The 23,952-nt window shown below is 41.1% G+C and overlaps 2 protein-coding genes across 12 annotated transcripts in view; one reads left to right on the plus strand and one right to left on the minus strand.

The window, feature by feature from the left end:
- Positions 1-11,453: 11,453 nt before the first annotated feature.
- Positions 11,454-22,840, minus strand: GGPS1 (geranylgeranyl diphosphate synthase 1). Of its 6 annotated transcripts, none has more exons than XR_012326663.1 (5): positions 22,614-22,761; positions 18,797-18,889; positions 13,908-13,978; positions 12,366-13,661; positions 11,454-11,845 (listed from the first exon to the last, which is right to left on the minus strand). XR_012326663.1 is itself a non-coding variant. In XM_073793648.1 (5 exons), the coding sequence occupies exons 3-5, from the start codon at positions 18,864-18,866 to the stop codon at positions 12,903-12,905; spliced, it is 900 nt and encodes a 299-aa protein (XP_073649749.1). In that variant the 5' UTR covers positions 18,867-18,889; positions 19,554-19,756; positions 22,614-22,761; the 3' UTR covers positions 11,454-12,902. The 6 variants fall into 6 exon arrangements, 5 of the variants coding, with proteins under 5 accessions (XP_073649749.1, XP_019797090.1, XP_019797089.1 ...); XM_073793648.1 differs by adding an exon at positions 19,554-19,756 and having other exon boundaries at positions 11,454-13,661; XM_019941531.3 differs by lacking the exon at positions 22,614-22,761 and adding an exon at positions 22,768-22,840 and having other exon boundaries at positions 11,454-13,661.
- A 367-nt stretch (positions 22,841-23,207) lies between these two features.
- Positions 23,208-23,952, plus strand: part of ARID4B (AT-rich interaction domain 4B) — a 126,780-nt gene continuing 126,035 nt past the window's right edge. For 3 of the 6 annotated variants that reach the window (XM_019941538.3, XM_019941540.3, XM_019941541.3), the window contains exon 1: positions 23,211-23,454. The gene's annotated coding sequence lies outside the window, so the exon portion shown is untranslated. Of the gene's footprint in view, positions 23,455-23,487; positions 23,621-23,952 lie in introns of those variants that run through there. The other 3 variants (XM_033841555.2, XM_073793650.1, XM_019941539.3) reach the window with 3 other exon arrangements.

Raw genomic sequence — 23,952 nt, forward strand, 5'->3', positions numbered from 1 at the left:
ACTTAAAATATCAAGTATTTGTAATGCAATTCATTTTAAGTCTCGTCATTCATGCATCAGGTAAATAAGAGCCAGCTCTGCAGCAAACACTATTTTTAGGCACTGGAGACCTAGCAGAGAAAAAGAGATGCAATGTTCCAGTTCTGGATAAATGTGTATCTTAATGGTATGAGACAGATGATATATAAATAAAATGAATAAGATAATTTCAGATTACATGAGGTGCACTAAAGGAAACAGATGGTTCTGTGATATGTTACAAACTGAAAGTAGGAAGTAAGGGGAGGATAACTTTCAAGGTGACATTTGAACTGACAGCTGCAAGATAAGAAGGATCAAGCAATGTAAAAAAAAGAAAACAGAACTGGAGGAAGATCTTTCTAGTTCTATAGGTAAACAGGAGTGGGAAGCAGGGCTGAGGGAGGATTAAGAGGGTCACTTACGGTGAATTCCCTGGCGATCTGTGGTTAGGACTTGGTGCTTTCACTGCCAAGGGGCCTGGGTTCCATCCCTGGTTGGTGAGCTAAGATCAGCAAGACGAGTGGCCCAAAAAAAAAAAAAAAAGAGGGGTCACTTATGAGCTATTGTAGTCATTTCTTCTGGGGCACAGAAGGAAATAGTGGCTTAAACCAGAGAGGTTGGAGCAAAACTGGAAGACTGTGGGGTCACCGCTGCTGAGAAGTCAAGCTAGATGAGAAGACCGCTAGATTTCACAAAATAAATGTCAGTGTCGCTGACAAGAGCAGTTTTGGTAGAGTAGCAGCCTCAGAAGCCACACTACAGTGAGCTGAAGTGGAAAGGAGGTTGAGGGAGCACAACTAAATGACTCTTCAAAGAAGAGACCTTCTAATTGCCATACTGATTGAACACTTTTCAGTCAATATCCTATTGGGTATCTCTACTGCATTATACTTGAATGGTTCACTCCTTGAAACCACATGCTTTCTTTCCAGTGATTATTTTTTGGTTTTGTTTTTCTTTTCATTTCTTTTTCTTTTCTTTGTTGTGGTCGTTTTCATTGACCGGGAGTTAAAAAATAACTTTGGAAATCTGATGACAGCTATCCACATACATGCAAATTTCACATATAATTTCAGGGAGCTAATTAACCTTTGAAGGCAGTTAATGGGCCCAAGAGAAGTCCATGAATCACAGATTAAGAACCTCCTGTCTTTTTAATTAGCTGGTCTCTTCCTTCGTGGTTTCCTTATTCCTTTAATTGTTCCCTCCTTGATAACTGCTCTTCTTGGGCTACATCCTCTCTCAGTGACTACATCTACTTTCTTGATTTTTGTCACTGGGACCATGACACCTATTTTACTTTTTAAAAAAAATTTGTTTTATTGAAGTAAGGTTGATTTACAATGTTACGTTAATTTCTGCTGTACAGCAAAGTGATTCAGTTATACATATGCGTACATCCTTTTTCATATTCTTTTCCATTATGGTTTATCACAGGATATTTAATATAGTTCCCTGTGCTGTAGGACCTTATTGTTTATCCATTCTCTTTTTAAAAAAATATATTTATTCATTTATTTTTGGCTGTGTTGGGTCTTCATTGCTGCACGTGGGGTTTTCTTTAGTTGCAGCAAGTGGGGGCTACTCTTCATTGCGGTGCGCGGGTCTCTCACTGTGGTGGCTTCTCTTGCTGCGGAGCACAAGGGCTCTAGGTGCGTGGGCTTCAGTAGCTGTGGCACGCAGGCTTAGTAGTTGTGGCTCGTGGGCTCTACAGCGCAGGCTCTGTAGTTGTGGCGCACAGGCTTAGTTGCTCTGTGGCATGTGGGATCTTCCTGGAGCAGGGATCAAACCCGTGTCCCCCGCATTGGCAGGTGGATTCTTAACCACTATGCCACCAGGGAAATCCTGTTTATCCATTCTGTGTATAATAGTTTGCATGTGCTAATCCCAGACTCCCAATCCAGTCCTCCCCGATCCCCCGCCTTTGGCAACCACAAGTCTGTTCTCTATGTCTGTGAATCTGTTCTGTAGAAAAGTTCATTTGTGTCATTTTATATTCCACATATAAGTGATATCATATGGTATTTGTCTTTCTCTTTCTGACTTACTTCACTTAGTATGATAGTCTCTAGGTCCATTCATGTTGCTGCAAATCCATGTTTCATTCTTTTTATGGCTGAGTAGTATTCCATTGTGTATACATACCATATCTTCTTTGTTCATTCATTTGTCAATTGATGCTTAGGTTGCTTCCATGTCTTGGCTATTGTAAATAGTGCTGCTATGAGCATTGGGTGCATGTATCTTTTTTGTTTGTTTTGGGTTTTTTTGGCTGCACTGCATGGCTTATGGGATCTTAGTTCCCTGACCAGGGATTGAACCTGGGCTAAGGCAGTGAAAGTGCTGAGTCTTAACCACTGTTTGCCAGGGAATTCCCAACTATTTTTAGTTTTTTGAGGAACCTCCATACTGTTCTCCATATTGGCTGCACCAATTTACATTCCCACCAACAGTGCAGGACGGTTCCCCTTTCTCCACACCCCCTCCAGCATTTGTTATTTGTAGACTTTAATGATGGCCATCCTGACTGGTGTGAGGTGGTACCTGACTGTAGTTTTGATTTGCATTTCTCTAATAATTAGAGACGTTGAACATCTTTTCATGTGCCTGCTGGCCATCTCTGTGCACGATGCCTACTTTAGTACACAAGCCCTTTGGAGTTGTAGGGTAACGTAAAAGAAAATCAAGATCAGTTAAACCCATTCAATTTCTGGAGATTTATTTGATTTCACAGTGTTTTACTGGACACCACAGGAGTTGAGGCTATGAATAATTGTTCATAAGGACATCCTGAAAAACATTTATATAAGAAAAAAAATCAAAAGCTAATTCTTTTATTGTAACATTTTACAGTCTTCTTCCTATCTGTCCTCCTCACAGCTCCATCCCAAGGAGGAGTCAGCCTTCCACGGGGGACTTCACAGTGGCAGAGGTTTATCATACCAAGTTCTCTCCAGCCTGCTTCTAAGGAACTTTTGGTACCTTCTGATGTGCAACTTTTCATCTTGGCATGTGGTTGTGAAGGTTAATTTTATGTGTCAACTTGGCTAGGCCATTGTACCCAGAGACTTGGTCAACACCAGTCGCAGTGTTGCTGTGAAGGTATGTTTTAGATGAGATCAACATTTAAATCAGCAGACTTTGAGTCAAGCAGATTGCCCTCCATTATGTGGGTGAGCCTCACCCAACTGGCTGAAGGCCTTAAGTGACACAGACTAAGACCCCCCGAGGAGGAGAGAATTCTGTTTTTCCTGAAACACATGGCCATGCAACATGGGGATAATATCAAAAAGGTTCTTTTCATGAAGTAGAAGTGCGGGATGACTGTTAGGAAGATAAACAACAACAGCGGCCATAGATTCCATTCCATATCCCCTCAGATCTCTCCAGTGACACTACTTACAGATTGTGGTTTGTCTTATTTTGTTTTAAGGTGTTCTCTGTTTTTTCTGTTCCCTCTAATTTGAGTTTTTCTATATTTTTCTTGTTTCATTTTGGTTTTGCTTTTTTTTTTTTACCTTGGTCTTTCTCTGTCATACTGCAGGTATTCTATAAATGTGTGGGAGTTTCTGGTTGTCCATTTGTGTTTCAGACAGAATGAGGCATGAGAAATCCTAAATGGGAGCTAATGGGAGCTCAGCTTATGCAAGCAGGGCTGGCTGGCTGGCTGGTTAAGTTTCAGTGTCATGTGATTGGGAAGGGAGCAGCCATGATGCTCCAGGAAGGCTCCCTGATGCCAGAACAGAAGAATGTAGCTCTTTGACACCAATACCTTTCCTATTTGCTCAAATTCTTCCCAGAAACTCACTTCTACTTCTCTAAAAAGATGTCTTACTCTTCTGCTTGAGGATAAAATATCTGGCAGTGATGATTTAGTTTGCCCATTGGGGTTTAAGAAAGAGGTAGCGTGGGGAGATGTACACTTCCATTTACAGACTATCAATTAATTTCTGTTTTCATCCACATTTATCTCTCCAGTCCTCTTTGTTGACAAGTAGAGAGCTGTTCCAGTTCGTTTCCTATTACCACAAACTTACTGGCTTAAACAACATATATTTATTATACAGAGTTCTGTAGAAGTCCAACACTTCTCAAGGTATCAGCAGGGCTGTGTTCCCTTCTGGAGACTCCAGGGCAGAATCCGTTTCCTTGTCTTTGTAGTTTCTAGAAGCCACCTGCATTCTGTGGCTTGTGGCCCCCTTCCTCCATGTTTAAAGGCAGAAACAGTGGGTTGAGTCCATCTCATCACACCACTCTGACTTTGGTTCCAATGTCACATCTCATTCTGACTCTCCCCTTCTGCCTCCTTCTTCTCCTTTGAGGAAGCTTGTAGTTACAGGTGGGTCCACTTGGATAATGCAGGATAATCTCCCTATTCTGAGATCATCAATGAGCAACCATAATTTCTCTTCACCCTTAATTCCCCTTTCCCATGTAATCTAATCTGTTCACCAGCTCCGAGGATGAGGACGTGGGCATCGCTGGGGCTCCATTATTCTGCCAAGTACTTTCAGTTCTCCTGAGCCTGCTGGGTCCCGTTTCAGCCACAGCCCCTTCTCTACATAGCCTTAGCTCTGGCCATATCCCCACTGCTTACATCAATCAGTAGTCTTTCTGCTTTCTGTAGTCCAGACATTTTTTGGAATTTCTCATCCACTAACAAAGCCCTTCCAACTCTCAAGGTTATTTTGATATTTTAGCCTTTTTATTCTTTTTCTTTCCTTTTAGTATTCTCTCAAGAGAGAGAAAAGACAAACACGTACTCAGTCCAGCATCTTGAAAGGACGAATGTTCTTTTTTCACTCCCTTCCTGCAGGGCTAGCAGAAAATTTAATCTCAGTCAGTGTTAGGGCCTCCTTACCTCTCAACTGCAGGCATCAGACTCCATTGGCAGGTTTATTATTGAAGCCAACAGTGATCCCTCAAAGCCTGGCACTTTTCTCCTTCCCTGTCCCAGGAAGAGAACGGGAAGGTTACTGTCTAGTCCATCCTCCATGAAGTCTTGCTCACCTCCTACAGTACTACCAACAGCCATGGGAACTTCTGGCTTTTGTTCCTTCCCAGGAATCTCTCCTCTTTCCTCTGTTCTGTTTGCCCTTAAAGTCACTGCTCCTTTTCTCTGTGTCTCCCTTCCAGTACACCTAGCCTGATCTCTTCAACAGGCTCAGGTTGTAGGAAAATTAATTCAGAAAGGAAGTGTTTTACAAGAGCCTTCTTTTAGCTTTATCATCATAATACTTCCCTGAGGCAAGAAAGTACAAAATGGACTGGGTACCTTTCTGTAACTAAAGATGGAAAAAACAGAGGGAAAAGAACACGAATATCTAAAAATTATCTTGCTACTATATATTGTACGTATAGTATACAGATAGTTTTGCTGCATTAAGTCACTGAACTGTGACTTAATCAATTCATATTGATGAACATTTGTTACTTTTTTTCTATTACAAATAATGCTGCAGGGACTTCCTGGTGGTTCAGTGGAGATCCCACATGCCTCCCGGCCAAAAAACCAAAACATAAAACAAAAGCAATATTGTAACAAATTCAATAAAGATTTTAAAAATGGTCCACATCAAAAAAAAAATCTTAGAAAAAAACAAATACTGCTGCAATGAATATACTTTTATGTACATTTCTGTACAACTAAGGGAGTATATCTTAAGAATATACTCCCTCTTCAAAATGTAAAACAAAGGTACCATATGACTCATCTAGGTATTTAACTTTCTTAGTTGGCTTGGGCTGCTGTAATAAAATACCACAAATCAAGTGGTTTATACAACAGAAATTTATTTGCTTACAGTACTGGAGGCTAGAAGTCCAAGATTAAGGTGCCAGCTGACTGGATTCCTGGTGAGGGCTGTCTTCCTGGTTTGCAAGTGGCCACCTTCTTACTGTGTCCTCACATGGTGTAAAGAGAGAAAAGGGCTCTCTTGGGTCTTTTTTTTTTTTTTTTGGCCGCATGGCACATGGGATCCTAATTCCCCAACCAGGGATTGAACCTGTGCCCCTGCATTGGAAGCGCAGAGTCTCAACCACTGGACCTCCAGGGAAGTTCCCTTGGGTCTCTTCTTGTAAGGAAATCAGATTCCCACCCTTATGACCTCATTTAACCTTAATTACTTCCATAAAGATCCATCTCCAAATACAGAGATACTGGAGGTTGAGGCGTCAACATATAAATTTTGGAGGGACACAAATGTTCAGTCCATAATATTACCCAAGACAAATGAAAATATATAGCCACAGAAAAACCTGGACACAAATGTTCATAGCAGCATTATTCATAAAAGCCAAAAAGTAGGAACAATCCAAATGTCCATCAACCAATGAATGGATAAACAAAATGTGGTATTTTCATATACTGGACTATTATTCAGACTTAAAAATTATTGAAGTTATGATATAAGTAGTATGGATGAACCTTGAAAACATTATGCTAAGTGAAAGAAGCCAGTCACAAAAGGCCACGTAGTATATGATTCCACTTATATGAAACAACCAGAATAGGCAAGTCTATAAATACAGAGAGTAGCTTAGTGACTGTCTCGGGTGGGGGTTAGGGGTGGAGTGGGGGCAATGGGAGTGAGTGCTAATAGTGATGGTGGTTTCTTTCAGGGGAAGCAAAAATGTTATCAAATTAGATTGTGGTGATGATTGCATAACCCCATGAATATACTAAAACCCACTGAACTGTATCCTTTAAAAGAATTATGTGGTGTGTGAGTCACTAAAGCTGTTTCTAAAAAATTATATATAAGTATAAATATATATACGTATATATGTGTGTATATATAAGATGAGAAGCAGATTACACGGAGCTTTGACTGTGAAGCTAAAGTGTTTGTCCTAAAAGGAAACGATTTATGAATAGAGGCATAAAGTGAAAGCAAATTCATTAAGATTAGTTTGGCAGTTCTGTGCAACATGGGCTGAAGGAAGAGAAGGGATTCCAGTAAAACAAGTTAGGTGGCGTTAATTATCCATATGATACTATGATGATACTCCAAGGCAGGAGGAAATGATTGGTTTGATCTTTTGTTTGTTGCAGCAGTTACTAGCTAAATGATACTCCTGTCTGAGCCATGATGTAACACAGTAAACTGCAATAAATTCTCCCAACAACTTCCTCATTAAAGCGATAGTCATGGGACTTCCCTGGTGGCCCAGTGGTGAAGACTCAGTGCCTCCAACGCAGGGGGCGCAGGTTCGATCCCTGGTTGGGGAACTAAGATCCCACAGGCCACGCAGTGTGGCCCAAAAATATAAAATGAATAAATTGACAGTCATAGGTGACTTGTGGTCTCAATAAATTGAAAATTTCTCCCAATATTAATAACATTCTTTTGCTGAATCCTCTCCTGGTTTCCTCGGAACTACCAGGAAGTATATTCAACATTCTTCTAAGCCTTATAATAGTGTCTAAAATTATATATTTTATATCTTTAGTGCTAAGTCATTTAGTGAATGCTGTCATTTTATTTTTGTTCTTCTTTGATCCAGAGCTTTACAAACTTAAATTGGCCAGGTTTCAGGATTCAATATATTGAACTTAAAAAAAATTATGCTTTCGTGTCTGTTATTAAACCACAAATGCATTTTCATAAACCATATTAGAAAATCTATTAGTTTGCCTCTTAGGATAGCTACTTTGTTTTGTTTCAAAGGGCTTATCATTATTTGTTTCAATAACCTTCTGCTTCATTTTCAGTTTCCTTTAGTTTAATTGACTTTTTGACTTTATCTGTCAACTTTAATAAATCATTTCTTTCTTGTAAAATATGGACAGCTGTTAGAATATAATTTACTAAAGCTAAATCTTTTAAAATTTTTTACTTTTCAAATATTTAACTATTCTCATTTTGCAATTTCTATTATGTGACTTTACAAGTTTAGGTAAGATTTACAAATTACTTTTGTAGCTTACCATTAGTACTGCTTTGCCCATTGAGGTCTAAATAGCTTCCATTATCCACTATACCAATTTTCAATTCTTCAGATATATTTTTCTTTCTGTACAGTAACAAATATAATTCAAAGAAAATAAATGGGTCATTCTCCTAAAGCATAGAGTGCTTTATAAACAACGTGCATGACAAGGCAGGTAGTGCTGCAGATGTTTCCCAGATATCTCTATGACAAGATGCCCATTAAACATTCTACACAATTAACTTTAACTAATGGGTTAATATGGAAATTTGTATTACTGATTTTTGCTTACTGCACGTACTATTATAATCTTTACCAAGAGTATAGTAAAATTATGCCATACAACTGTAAGGTCCAATATAGTCAATCACATAAAAGCTGAGGTTGCATTATTACAAGATTTAATGAAATAACCAAGTAAGTGTGCAGTTAGCCAACTGGAGGTGGTGGGAGGTTGAGAAGCCAAATGCCAATTGTATTCTGAGTTCATATTATTGTAGGGTTCATTATCAAGAGTCCTTTTCTGTATTCCAGCCACCAAATATCAGCCCTGCATGTATGGCAATAAAGGCTGTTCTAAGTACCACAGTGAAAATGAAAAGGAAGTGAGAAGGGAAAGTAAGGGAGAGATAAGAGATATCTCAAAGGACAAGTCTATAGGACTTAGGAGGACTGGATAGGAGGCAAGGGTAAGAAATAAAGACACTCCTGGATCACTTTAAGAATGACAATGGTGATAGAAGAGGCGGGGGTAGAAGTGGTTTCATTCCATTATTTGGCTTGGTAAAGGGACAGGGAGGGAGGTATAAGTTGGTTTTAAATATGATTTAAAGCTGATAACAGAAAACTCAGATGAACAGTTAAAATACAGGACTTCAATATGAGGAGGTCAGGGTTTTGATACAATGGTAATTATGGACAAAACTGAAAGTAAACAGTCTAAGAATGCTTTCAGAAGGGAAAACATTGAGTAAGAATCATTAGGGAAAGAATTAGAGGGAGAAGAACCACATTAACATAAAAGCTAACATTTGAAGTTTATAATATCTTTTCACATACATCATATTTAATGGAACCCTTGAGAGGTGGGAGATTAGTTTCAAGTAGATTTATTCATTCACAAGTATTTATTAAGTGCTACTGAGAAGAGGAGGGTAAGTCACAGTCCTTGCCCTTAATGAGTTTCTAATCCAATGGGAGAAGCAGACATGTAAACAAGAAATTAGGGGCCCTGATTCCAGCACTAACAATACTGTTTAATAATTGGCTACTTACTTCCCAGTCTCCATTACAAGAAAATCACATAAGGCTAAGAGATAGTGTCTATCACTCTTCTATCTCCAAAGCCTAGCAAAGGATTTAGCTTATAGGCACTCAAGAAGTACTCTAAATGAAATGAATGAAAAACAGAATAGTGTCTCAGCAATGACGAACGTTATTTTCTGTCAGAGTATAACGTGTGTGGGGAGAGTAAAATATTAGGAAATATGGTTGAAGTCGTTTGGAGATCAGATTTTGGAAAGCCTTATATATACTCTGCCAAGGAATTTACAGGTGGCAGTATTGAGGATTCAGAGAATTTAAAACATGGGAATGACATAATCAGATTTGTGCTTTGGAAAGACAACTTTGGTTGGAGTGTGAAGGATAGACTGGAGTGGGTAGAGATTATAGGAAGGAAGCTGTTTAGTACATTACAATAGACCAGTGCTTTCTAAACTTTTAAACATATTTAAGTGTGCATTTAGAATGGGAGGCCAACAGTACAGAAGAGCAAAGTGCTCTGACCTGTATTCAAGGTCCTGGCTCTGCTCAGTAAATGCTTGAAGAAAAAAACATAAAACAGTGGTACCTAATAGGTTCTTCACAAATATACATTTTCTTCCCTCTTTTCTTCCTCTCAGTGCTGATTAGAACAGAGCCAATGGATAAATCTTGAGGATATAAGGCAGGGAATAAAATGAGGCCCTCAAGAGGCAGAAAGAGAGGGAATCAAAAACAGGAGAGCTTGTTTGGTCTAGGGCAGGAGGACAAACAACTTTTCTTGAGATGAAAGGCAGACCTAAAGAAGCATAGGGGAGGAAGGTTAGAAGAATTTACATTTAACAGGAGAAGAATGGAGGAGGAGGGAATGCTAGATTGACAAATCTCATTTATTTTTAATTTTTTTGTAAATTTATTTATTTTTGGCTGTGTTGGGTCTTCGTTGCTGTGCACAGGCTTTCTCTAGTTGCGGCGAGCGGGGGCTACTCTTCGTTGCGGTGCGCAGGCTTCTCATTGCAGTGGCTTCTCTTGTTGCGGAGCACGGGCTCTAAGCGCACGGGCTTCAGTAGCTGTGGCACACGGGCTTAGCTTCTCCGCAGCATGTGGGATCTTCCAGAATCAGGGAATGAACCCATGTCCCCTGCATTGGCAGGTGGATTCTCAACTGCGCCACCAGGGAAGTCCCTAGATTGACACATTTTAAACCTCCATCAGGATTAGATGAAAAATAAAAGGGCTACTGAGGTTTTAATACATTAATTTGCAATGGCTATAGCAGTTGTGAAAACGTTCCCCAGCAGCACTTAGCAACGTGGGAGGAGCAAAGCACGTGGACCGTTGGATTCAGGCAAGATTGGGAACTGGCAGGATGAGAGGGGCCTAAGGAAAGGAGGAAAGTGATCCGAGAAAGCTCTTGGAAGGCTCCCTGAAGTGAACGACTATAGGTTATAGGTTAAGAAGAGAAGGAAGAGAAGGAAGTCAAATAAGGAAGTTGACAGAGTGGAATAAGAGAAGAGCTGATGTACTTAAAATCTTGCTGAGGTCTGAAAGTCATTTATAACTAGCCTTCATTCTTTTGATTTTGCCAACAAAGAAAATCAATTTGATTTTCTTCTGTATTAACCATCATGACTATGGTTCAAGTGAAAAGAATAGATATTTGATGATTTAATACATAACTCTTTTTATAAGTCCCCAATTCAATGCCAAGCATTTCTGTCACTGAAAGGCAAGATAAAAATGACAAAAGAGGACTTCCCTGGTGGCACAGTGGATAAGAATCTGCCTGCCAATGCAGGGAACACGGGTTCAATCCCTGGTCCGGGAAGATCCCACATGCCACCGAGCAACTAAGCCTGTGTGCCACAACTACTGAGCCTGCGCTCTAGAGCCTGCGAGCCACAACTACTGAGCCCACGTGCCACAACTACTGAGCCCACGTGCCACAACTACTGAGCCCACATGCCACAACTACTGAAGCCCACGCGTGCCTGGAGCCAGAGGCCACTGCAATGAGAAGCCCGCATACTGCAACAAAGAGTAGCCCCCACTCGCCGCAACTAGAGAAAGCCTGCGTGCAGCAACAAAGACCCAACATAGCCAAAAATAAATTTAAAAAATAAAAAAATGAGAAAAGAATAATGAGTAGCACCAGGCCAAAATTAATTGGATTAGCTAAGAAATAATCTACTTAAGCAATCATTATATTTATAGGTAAATAACTTCATTTCTGTCTATATAGTTAGCATTAGATCTTTTTTAATATCAAGTTTGTTACAGGTTCATAAAAATAAAGTTCAAATATCCATAGTATAACACAAATATGTATGATTTTCAGAAGAGGTTTCCTTGAATCAATTAAAACGGAAGATTCAAATTATTCTAAAAGTAAAGGCAATACCGAACTTTTCAAAAAAGATTTAGGTTGAGTATTTTGGTGAGAATTTCTCATACAAAAATATGGTGGTTTGATTTAAGATAACACACTGTACAACCAATCAAGCAAAATGTAATGCTACTGAGAAGTACAAACTTTCATTCTGGGATGTCAGTGACACTTCTCATACAGAAATCAGGGTCTCTTTTTTCGTACCTCTTGTGCCATAAGATGGCTCCAGGGGCTGAGGGCCTAAAATGAAACAAAAGGGATAGTCAGGGTTAAGGCACTATAAAGCTAACTGTGCCTGATAGTATAGCCTTTGGCTAATTTTCAGTCAGGCAGTAGCTCTCAGGTTAACACTTTTCTTTCCTTTAATCATAGAGGTTAAAGATGCCTACTTCCTTTTCCATTCAAGCACCAACTGCCTACAGAGGGGTTAACGATGCGGGTGGGAAGGAAAAGGACAGTTACCCCAGCTTTTGTACTTGTGAGCAAACAGCTTTTATGATTTTTACTACTAATGATAAAGACAGCATAAAATGGTTTAAAGGCTCCTTCCTAAAATACTTTTTCCATGTACCTTTTTTCCCCCCACAAATGGAAAGATACTGCTGTACCCAGATACTAATTAGTTTTGAGGCACAAGTTACATTAGAAGAAAAAAGAACTTGGGCTAGTGTGTAAATTTCATTCAGTGGAGACTCCTTGGTTAAATAAACAGCAGAATTTGCTGGGTTGGGAGAAAGGAAAAGAGGCCCAGAATGCTTACTGCTTGTCACTGTCAGCTTTCTCATGGAAGACTTCACTAAGGGAGTTTCCAGGGAGGAGAATGAGCTATTCTAAGCAACGACATTTAGGAAGAAAGAGGAGTTCCTGTGGTCTTCGGGCCAGCTAGCTATAGAAACTGGTCCCAAGTAGTCAATGGCTTGGAAATGGGGTAGATGAATTGTGAACTGCCCGTACAGTACAGTTAGGAAGTATGTGGATAAAAATTCCTGGAGCTGAAGTCTTCTTTATTGACAGAATCAACAGAACATGCATGGCAGAGTTGGCCACAACGTCCTAACACAGCACATTCTGACATTCAAATTAGACTCATTTAAATGTGGCTCCTTTTGATTCCTTCAACTTGGTACTATGATTATCTGTACACGGGGATTCTATATTGAAACAACCTCACTCACATCACCACTATCACTCAGGTTTTGGATACTAACAGATTGGTCCAAATTTTAAAAAAGGTAATAGGCTAAAAGACAAAAAAAAGTCAACTAAGCTATCAGGCCTAATCAAGAATGGCTTAATATTATTCATCCTCTTTGAACATTTTACTTAAGTGTTTTACTAGAGCTACTAGCTCAGGGTTCCCACCACATGCATCGATTTGTTTATAGGCTTTAGATTCAAGCTCTTTAAGAGTATTCCGAGTGTATTCAAAAGAACCTACGTTCTCAAGATAATGTACACAGTATTTTTTAACATCTACATTTTCGGTTCTCTGGCGCAAGATATTCTGCACCTGGGTGCTTTCAGGCCTAGACCAAATAGCATGAATAGTAGGGAATGAGAACTTTCCCTCTGTTAGATCTTCACAAAAGCTTTTGTTTGCACTATATTCTTTGGAGTGTAGATTAGCATAATCATCCCTAATTTGGAAAAAGAGCCCAAGTGTATTCAGTAGTGGCTTTAAATCTTCTTTGTAATCAGAGAACAACTGCATGAGACCTACTGCTAATCCAAATAGTCCACCTGTCTTTTGCAGCACCATTGCTTTATATTCTTCTTCAGTGGGACAAGTGTAATTATCCCTCCAGTAGATATCCAGGCCTTGTCCCTGATGGAGTTCTAAAAGCTGGCGGGTAAAAAGCTTTACTGCATCTGGGTGATCAAGGGTTAAGACTTTCTCTAGGCCAAGAAAATATACATAATTGGCAGAATTGATGACAGATGGAATTCCATAGATGCTGTGTGCCACTGGAAAGCCACGACGGAGTTTTGAGTTGTCTTCAATATCATCGATGAGTAAACTGGCATTATGCAACATTTCCGTCACTTCAATGATAATCTAACAAGAAATACAATTGAAAAATTTCATTTTATTTGAATTATTCAAAAGAGCTTATAAATACTTAATGTATATTAACAGATTATCAAAGTGTCAGGTGCCTTAGTTTTTACAACTAGTTATTATCTAGCAACCTCAATGTAAGATATGTATGATCATTAAACTGAATTAAGAGCTAGGAGTATTTTTACATGATATCTATTAATTTCTTGGAGATTAAGAATAAGGTTAGAATTGCCTAAATACCTGTAGCTTGTCTTCTGGAACTTTTAGCCAATGATTAAACGCCTGTGAAAGTTTGGTTCTCACTTGTTTACCTGCATTTAAAGAATAAAATTTGGCAATAAATTAATATTTTTAATTACAAGAAACACATTCAGAAACTTCCTGTGAAACTAATAAAACTTGACAAATCCAGCCCCACCAATCCATTATCTACTGTAGAGCTTGTCTTCCACTGCTGGGCCCTACTACCTCCCTCCACCAAAACTCATATCCTAAAATGCACAACCTTTTAAAATTAGGGCAGGCAAAAGAGAGTTCTAGGACTCCTGGGCCCCATCAGTAAGCTCACTCCTTTCATCTTAACTTATATCAACAGTTTTGGAATGGAATGTTTTTTTTTAACATCTTTATTGGAGTGTAATTGCTTTACAATGCTGTATTAGTTTCTGCTGTATAACAAAGTGAATCAGCTATATGCATACGTATATCCCCATATTCCCTCCCTCTAGCGTCTCCCTCCCACCCTCCCTTATCCCGTCCCTCTAGGTGGTCACAAAGCACCGAGCTGATCTCCCTGTGCTCTGCGGCTGCTTCCCACTAGCTATCTATTTTACATTAGGTAGTGTATATATGTCAATGCCACTCTCACTTCTTCCCATCTTACCCTTCCCCCTCCCCTTGTCCTTTATTCCTGTCCTGCTCCTAGGTTCTTCAAAACCATTTTTTTTTTTAAGAGTCCATATATATGTGTTAACATACAGCATTTGTTTTCCTCTTTCTGACTTGCTTCACTCTGTATGACAGACTCTAGGTCCATCCACCTCACTACAAATAACTCAATTTTGTTTCTTTTTATGGCTGAGTAATATGGAATGTGCTTTTAGGGAATTATGATCTAATTCATTCTTTTGAAAAGGGAGCCAGTCTAGTTAGTGGCAGTTAATTACCACCATCCACTTCAGAGGCTATAGGTATTTTTTTTTTTGACATGTAGTTGATTTTCAATGTTGTGTTAATTTCTGCTGTACAACGAAGTGATTCAGTTATACATATATACACATTCTCTTTTAAAATATTCTTTTCCGTTATGGTTTATCATAGGATACTGAATATGGTTTTCTGTGCTATATGGTAGGACCTCGTTGTTTATCCATTCAATATATAACTATAGGTATTTTTTTGTTTTTGTTTTCCTTTTAGTTTTCCTTTTTACTATACTTTCCTCTAACATCAAATGGATGGTTTTGGATAGTTCCTTTTTCTTTTTTCTAACTTACTAGTCCAATATACAATGTAACTGAAAGGATTTTTTTTTTTTTTTTTTTGTGATACGCAGGCCTCTCACTGTTGTGGCCTCTCCTGTTGCGGAGCACAGGCTCCGGACGCACAGGCTCAGCAGCCATGGCTCACGGGCCCAGCCGCTCCGCAGCATGTGGGATCTTCCCGGACCGGGGCACGAACCCATGTCCCCTGCATCGGCAGGCGGACTCTCAACCACTGCGCCACCAGGGAAGCCCAAATATAGGTATTTTAAAGTAAATGTACTTTGCTATTGAATTACCTTATAGAATTACCTCTTAAAATTATCTACCATTCCTTTATATTAAGATTTTAGAGACTGGACAGCTCTGCTTCTTTCCTATCAAAAAGTGAATTACCACTCCATGAAGTATTCCCTTTTAACATCCTGAATTTAGTCAAAAGTTAATCTCTTTATTTTGACTAGGGCCATTAGTTTTTCAATATTATCTTTTTCTTACACAGAAAGCTCAAGAGAGGTCTTTGGGTAGTACTCACCATTAGAAGTCATTTTAGCCCAAATATAAAGGAATGGTAGATAAAAACCACAACCAGTTCATTTAATAAAAATGTTCTTTCTATGAGCTTCCTGCTAAAGCGAATGCACAGTTACACCCTAATTTCAGATTAGGTTTCAGGAAAATAGTTACATAAAGTTTCAGTGAACAAAAACAGTATTTTCTGAGTCCTATCTGTGTTTTCTCTGCACCAATCAGCCAAACAAATGAATACACACACCCTCATCACATACCCAAATGCAACAAAGTTTCACTTTCTGTGAGAAGTCTAAAAGGGAAGGATCTCTTAGGGTTCTGGAAGCAGTATCCTCTGTCTACTAGCCTTTAGAATGTGGTCTGAGTAGCAATTATATCCTTTATCCTTCTGATTTACTTTCCAGTTTGACCAAGGTCAATCTGGGCTATACTGAGAAGGCACAACTGTGCAAAGTAACCCTATCACCTTAAAAAAGAAGAAGATGAAGAACAGAGAATCAATGTGCAGGCACATTTTCCCCTTCACTTCAGAATGTATTTAGAAAACAGTACAATAAATGGCTTAACTTACAGGTACTCAGGTATGTATGTATGTATGTATGTACGTATGTATTTATTTATGGCTGCGTTGGGTCTTCATTTGCTTCATGGTCTTTCTCTAGTTGTGGCAAGCGGGGGCTACTGTTCGTTGCGGCGCGTGGGCTTCTCACTGCGGTGGCTTCTCTTGTTGCGGAGCACAGGCTCTAGAGCGCAGGTGCAAGGTGCAAGGACTTCAGTAGTTGTGGCTCACGGGCTCTAGAGCGCAGGCTCAGTAGTTGTGGCGCACGGGCTTAGTTGCTCTGCGGCATGTGGGATCTTCCCGCACCTGGGCTCGAACCCGTGTCCCCTGCATTGGCAGGCGGATTCTTAACCACTGCGCCGCCAGGGAAGTCCCCTCAGGTTTTATTTTAATATTACAGTAATTACTGTTTCTTTTTTAAGACTTTAACGTTACTGACTCCCTTTCTGCAGGCCCTCTTCTTCCTCCATTTCAAAACCCACCCTCCACCTCCCACTGCAAAGGCCTGGGGACCTACACTTCTAGAGTAAATAAAGAAACATAAATAAAAGTCATTCTACTTTACTAATTTCAGAATATCCTAATATCAACAATTATTATTATAACCTCTTTTCAGCAAGATTAACTTTACAATAGAATAAATGGCCTGGCCCATCTTTAAGTCACTTTAGTAACTCTGAAGCTCTCTGTGAAAAATAGTTTATGCATAACACAGTTTCCTCTTTCTTTAGGAAACTCTTTTGAGGTTCTATTCTATCATGGGTGCAGGAGTATATTTGATTTGAAAAATAAAAAGATGGGATACCTAATGAGAGTCTTAAATATGTTATCTAACGGCCTAAAACATTACTTCCAAATAATGAGGATTAAAAAAAATGTTAACAGAAGTAGTTCATTACACAGGTAAGCATTACTGTTAAAATGTAACTATAGGCAGTCCTTGTTCTGCACAGTAGTGGAGCAGAGACGCTGGGTGGTGCTAGTTGGACACTTGTCATCACTGGTAACTGGCATGTTTTATGGTAGCCCAGTTCCAACCAGTGTTTGTCAGCGTGTAACAAAATAAGTCCAGCAATAGGTGGGAAGAGTACAAGAGAAATAGTGCTACCTTTCTCAATATGAGACTCTAAAATAAGTAAAGTTACTGGCTGCTGAATAAATGTCACGCAAAAGCAGTCTCTTGGCTTTTTCTTAAACAGTAGGCAACCTTTCCCTTGCATTCTCTGCTTGTCTCTCCTCCATTCTTTTGAAGCATTGACATTAACAAGTATGTCTCCATGAGGGTCTGCCAGAATAGAAATGACACTAATCATGATGGTTTCCAAGGTGGAGGAAGGGACCTACCACTCTTCTGGCTTCAGACAACAGTACTTATCCTCCCCAGACTCAAGAAGAATAGAAATGCCACTGAGGAGTGCTCATCGAGAAAAGTGTGCACTTTAGAACAGAAATGACAACCTTTTTGTGATTGAGATCATCACTACAGTTGAGCCACACTATGGGCTAAATGGGTTTCTATAGTTGTCAACTTATCACCGTTTTTTTTGAGCCATGCTGTGCAGGTTGTGGAATCTTAGTTCCCTGACCAGGGATTGAACCCGGGCCCTCAGCAGTGAAAGTGCAGAGTCCTTACCACCAGACTGCCAGGGAAGTCCCAACTTATCACCTTTTAGTGTTTTTTTTTTTTTTTGCGGTATGCAGGCCTCTTACTGTTGTGGCCTCTCTCATTGTGGAGCACAGGCTCCGGATGCGCAGGCTCAGTGGCCATGGCTCACAGCCCAGCCGCTCTGCGGCATGTGGGATTTTCCCAGACCGGGGCACGAACCCATGTCCCCTGCATCGGCAGGCGGACTCTCAACCACTGTGCCACCAGGGAAGCCCTAGTAACTGGTTTATACATGAAGCTTTATTACAAGAAGCCACGCTTATCACATGCATGAGTTTTTCTTTGCTACTATCATTTCCCAGAAAAGCTTAAAAAAAAAAAGAGCAAAATAAAACAAGCACATACATATGATTAGGCAGGTGTTTCTTTAGGAAGCCATGTTCAAGTGACTCATCTTTATATAGGAATAATGTGGGCTATGCTTCCAAGTAATGTGCTTTGGATGCTTTACTATTTGTTTCTTACAGGAACTAGTAGTATAAGAAATGCAGTGTATGTGATAATGGAAAACCTGAACAGGAAAGTTAAGTGAAGCTTCTTCTTGTTTCACAAATTGGCAGATCATCCCCTAATATCTAAAGAGTAGGGAATAGGAATGTGTGGCATGCATAAAGAAAAAAACTTCTAATGAGATACTCAAATGTTTTAAGTGTTTTTATGTTTTTAGTTATGTTATAAAATTGGATATTTTTTAAGGGGTGCCTCAAAAACATCTCTTTTAAGAACAAAAAGCTGTAAAAGTTTATTATTATTTTCCTCATGTGTATCTTCTTACAAAATAGAAAACAGAAACTCTCAAGAGCTGGCAATTCTAACATTTTCTGTATGCTAATATTGAAATGACGATTACTTTATATAGATGACCCTATATGTACTGTAACTAAACTGTTACCTGGTAACTGAAGTAAGTACTTGTAAGGTTCTAGAAGAATTCTTTGGGCTGTTTCTTGAGTCTTCTCCATTGTTTTTTAATTTCAAAGCTGATCTGTAAAAAAGGAGAAACATAAAGATGATGTAGTTAACTAAATTATCTGAGTATCAAAGTACAAAGGAATTTGTATTTGTATTTCAAGGTGTTGTAGTAAAGGTAAACTTTCAGTTTGGTTTTAAATGAAAACTCTACACCTATGAAATCTTGAAAACATTATGTTAAGTGAAGGAAGATGGTCACAAAAGGTCACATATTATATGATTCCATTTATATGAAATGTTCAGAACAGGCAAATCTATAGAGACAGAAAGTAGACTCATGATTGCATAGGGCTGGGGTGGGGGGAAGAGAGAGTGACTGCTAATGGGGTTCTTTTTTTTGGGGAGATCAAAATGTTCCAGAATTAGATTGTGGTGCTGGTTGCCCAACCTTGTGAATACAACAAAACACACTGAGTTGAATACTTTGAATGGGTAAACTATATGATATGTAAATTATATCTCTTTAAAAAAAAAAACAAAGTCTTCATTTAAGTGATTATATTGGTCAAGGTGTTCACCTGGATTTTAAGTGGTTTCCTTAGTTACAAAACTTACACTAAAAGCCGTTCCTATTTTATCAACCATAAAAGGCTTAAATTGTTGACATCAACATCGAAAGGCAACAACAGAATTAGATACTTCTATACTTGACTGATCATGTAAATTAATAAACATACTTTTTTTTCTAAGAGCATTAAAATGAGTATGTTTTGGGGCTTCCCTGGTGGCGCAGTGGTTGAGAGTCTGCCTGCCGATGCAGGGGACACGGGTTCGTGCCCTGGTCCGGGAGGATCCCACGTGCCGCGGAGTGGCTGGGCCCGTGAGCCATGGCCGCTGGGCCTGCGCGTCCAGAGCCTGTGCTCCGCAACAGGAGAGGCCACTGTTGTGAGAGGCCCGTGTACCGCAGAAAAAAAAAAAAAGAGTAGGTTTTATACATTTGACCCTTAAACAACAGCGGGGTTAGGGGCACCAACACCCCCCCTCCGCACACACACACACACAACTGAAAATCTTCTGCAGCCACAGATTCAACCAAGTGCAAATCATGTAATACTGTAGTATGTATTTATTAAAGAAAAAAATCCATGTGTAAGTGGAGCCCAGCAGTTCCCACTCATGTTGTTCAGGGTCAACTGTGTATTTAAAATATAAGGAGAAAATCCTATTCTGCATTTTCTTCACAATCAATCAATTTTCGACATTCTGATTAAGACATGCATTTACTTGAGTGCAATTATATTATTAAAAATATTCCCCTGTAGTGACTTATTATTCTGAATTTTATATTTACTTCAATATTTCCTAGAACATCACTCAGTTTTCCTAGAATCCCCCGTTACTATTGAATCTCTACTATTTCTTTGTAAATATCTATTGCTATTTTTGTTTGTCCTCCTATTAGGAGTCTTCATTTCTGTTTTTGTTGTTTTTTCTCTTTTTGGGGGGATGGGAGGGAGTTTTCATTTCTAATTGGCACACTTCAGAAGGTTTCTCACCTTTGTCTACTTTCTTTTGCTTCTTGGGACAATGATTTGGTCTCTAGGATCATGAGCCTAAAAGACTGAAAAGTGTATTTTCTGTATTTTCTTCTACATTTGCCTTGACCAACAATTAATGTTAAGTATGTTGCAAGGGAAAAAAGTTCAGAAAATATTTTGAAATAATCCAAATACCAGTTTAGTAACCTATTACCTATACTGTTTAAAGTTTGACACAGATTATCTTATTCTTAAGAGATTAAAGAAAGAAAAGAAGATGATGCACAGGAAGAATAATCACTTAGGTTAAAAGATTATTGAACAGAATTAAAAGTAGAATTTTAAAAAAGCATCTCATATACTGTTCTATTTAAACCAGTTAGTAGCCATCTCTTCCCAACTAGGTTGAGAAAATTATGTTTATCTTTTTCACAGCCTCCAGAACACATGTGACTTAACTTAAAAATCAGTACGACCAACTTTCAATAATTCTCTTTTGTCTCTGTATCAGTAACAGTACGCCACTAGACAGATTTTCAGCGCTAATCTGTTTCAATTCTTAGGGCTTAGCTGGTTGATGTCTTGTTCGACTGAAAATATTAGTTATGAACTTTAAAAAAATCATTCTTTCCTTTGCTCACTCTGGTAAGTTTAAGAATACTCACATAACAAATAAATCAATTAATGTTCCTTCCCCAGATAATGTTTGTATGCAAGTATTCTCAACAGTGGGAAAACACAGAAGCCTCAATTTTGCTAGGTACTGAAAACTAAAGTTTCCTGTCTTCTGAAGAGTCTGAGGGTTTCTACATTACTGTGGCATATACTCTGATTTGGCTCTTTTTCTTTTCTTCTTTTTTAACCCAAAAGACTCCAATTTATCACACCTAGAAATTTCAGCTATCACATACTGGACCCGAATATAAAAAGGCATTAATGTGTTACATGAACTCTACTAATTTACTTTTTTAAAAGTAATTAATTTTTAAACTATTTTACCGAAGTATAGTTGATTTACAATGTTGTGTCTAATCTACTTTTAGAACGAACCACCACAGGATGCCTCTGTGAGAGTCTGAAACTACTCATTTTCAAAACTGGGAAACTGCTTTACATTTGTTCAAACAACACACGATGAATATTAATTAACACAAAATCAGATTCTCTCCTCCGTCTGGACTACTGAAGCAATATCCCCCTGGTCCTCTACTCTTTAGCCAGTGACCTTTTCGAAATTCAAATCTGGTCCTATCTCCCTTCTGACTGGCAACCCTCCGAAGTTATCCCATGGCTCTTAGATAAGAACAAAACTCCCTAACATAGCGTATCAGGTTCGGACAGCCAAGCCCCGCGCCCTCCCACCCCCGGCCCAGCTGCTCCTCATGGTTTAAAAAGCTCCCTCCTGGAAGAAGGCTTTCCAACGTGATGTTCTTTCTCTCTGGAATGTTCTTTCCGTAGTTAACTCCCGCTAACCCTGCCACTCTCGGCTGGATCCTCACTCCCTCGGGAAAGCCTTCCCTCATCTCCTTAAGGCAAACTCCCTATTTCCAATTCTCTTATCACCACGAAACTCTCCTTCGCGGCACTCACACCTGTTGCAATATCACACTGACTTGTGTGGCCATCCTGCCTGTCTCACTAGGCTCAGGCTCATGACGGCAGGGACCACACCAGGCGGTGGCGTTCAAATGTGGGAAAGACGAAATGAACGAAGGGACGTAAGCCGAGTACCTTCCAATGCGTTAGAGGACGAAATCCGGGCACACGAACAGAAAAGGGAAAATATCGTGCAAAGTAATTTTTTAAAAAGGGATGGGTCTGTTTTCAGAATTGCTAAATCGACAAAGTGTAAGCGCGGCTGTGAAGCGTGGAGTGCATCCTTCCACTCGAACTCCGGGAGACGATGGATGGGTGTGAAGTAAATTGCCGGAGAGGTACATGGAGGGAATTTAAATAACTTCGAGTCATATTTTCCACACAGGCTTGGCAGAAGGGCTTCCAACGCCGACTCCGTCTAGCGGAGCCCGCAGGGTCGGTAAGGTTCCTGCTTCCTCTCCGCCCCGAGGCCCCCTTCCGCTCCGCGGGGTCCCCTACCGCTCCTCCCCTTCTCCAGCGAGAGGATGGAAAATTCAGACACAATCCGGTTCAGCATCCGGGTCCTCACCCTCCTTTCTTTCTTTCCTCTCAGCTCCGCCTCCCAACCTCCCCCACCCTCACTCCCCATCCGGGTTCCCCCCAGCCGCCACCACAGCCACTCACGGTTCGAGGATGATATCACAACTTTCACGCCGGGGGTCCGGGAGTAGCAGTACCCAGCATCAACTTCCCACCTTATAGTTCAGAACAAGGCTCCCCCGGATGCCTACAAGAATCCCTCCCCTCACTTCACGATAGCACTCTCCGCCTTCCTCACCCGCCAGCGACACCGCATTGCTCGGTGCAAGAAAATGCGCCATCCCGCTCACACTGCGCAGGCGTCGTTGCCGCCTCCCCTTTGCTTTGTCGCCCCGCCCCCTTCCCCTCCCCCCCTTCCCTGTCTCACGTAGGCGCGGGGCGTTGCGGGTCTTGCAGTTCTCAGGGGCAAGGCCTCGCGCATTGGCCCCAGAGGCTGGACTACATTTCCCGGGGAGCTATGAGGCGTAACTTTCTGTTTCCATAGAACTGGTGGGAAAATGGCGTCGTTGTTTGTATCGCGGGGACCAATAGGAACAGAGTATGGGCGGATTCTAAAGAAGTCTAACCAATCCGAGGTCGTCTAAGAGGCCATCCGGGAAAGAGGTAGGGGAGGGGAAAAAAGTCTAGGGGAGGGGAGAAAGGAGGGAAGGGGGGGGCACTTGGGGTGGGGGGGAAGCGATGTTTGCCCGTCAGTCGAGTCCGGAGTGAGGAGCTTAGGCGCCGGAGCGGAGGGAGACTCTTGCGCTTAAGCTTGCAGCCGCCACGGCCACCGCCTGGACCTTTGCCCGGAGGGAGTCGCAGAGGGTCTGTCGCCGCCGTCCTCTGCAGGGCAGCGCGACTGGGGGCTCGGACCTCCAGTCCAGGAGGGATTTTTCGTCGTCCCCCCTCCCCCCAGCGAGGGAGCCCGAGCGGCCGCCAAACAAAGGTACCAGTCGCCGCCGCGGGAGGAGGAGGAGCCGGAGCTTTAGCCTCAGCCACCGCTGGACCCGCCGCCCTTCTTCCCCCATCTCTCCCCCGGGCCTGCTGATTTTGGGGGGGAGCAGGGGAGGGGACTCTGGACGTGCCAGGGTCGGAGCTTGCCTCCCAGGAAGGTAGGGGCATTTTCTGGGGCTTTCGCGGTCTCGTAAGGGGGTCTTCAGGGGAGTCACTGGGCCCGGCCGGGGAGCCGGGGAAGATCGCTGGGATGGTGTCCCCCGGCGCCCCAATTCGGGGCCTCGGCCTCCGAGGAACTCGCGCCGCCCCCCTCCCCCCCGCAGTTGCCGAGTCCGAGTCGCCCCCCACCCTGGCGGCCGCACACTCGGCGCTTTAGTGCCCCTCGGCCGCGGTGGGGGGCCCCGACCGGTGGGGGGGCTCTGCCGCCGCCCGGCCCCTCGGCGCTCTCGCCGTCCCCGCGGCCGGCAGACGTGGATCCCGCTCGCACTTG

Source organism: Tursiops truncatus, chromosome 16, assembly GCF_011762595.2.
Source record: "Tursiops truncatus isolate mTurTru1 chromosome 16, mTurTru1.mat.Y, whole genome shotgun sequence".
In the NCBI taxonomy this organism is placed as follows: Eukaryota; Metazoa; Chordata; class Mammalia; order Artiodactyla; family Delphinidae; genus Tursiops; species Tursiops truncatus.

Bases quoted from the DNA above. Each gene is read 5' to 3' on its own strand.
- GGPS1 (XM_019941531.3), bottom strand. From the start codon at position 18,866: ATGGAGAAGACTCAAGAAACAGCCCAAAGAATTCTTCTAGAACCTTAC. The intron at 13,979-18,796 runs GTAACAGTTTAG...CTTTAAATGCAG, and splicing joins GTACTTACTTCAGTTACCAG to GTAAACAAGTGAGAACCAAA. The intron at 13,662-13,907 runs GTATTTAGGCAA...ATTTCTTGTTAG, and splicing joins TTCCAGAAGACAAGCTACAG to ATTATCATTGAAGTGACGGA.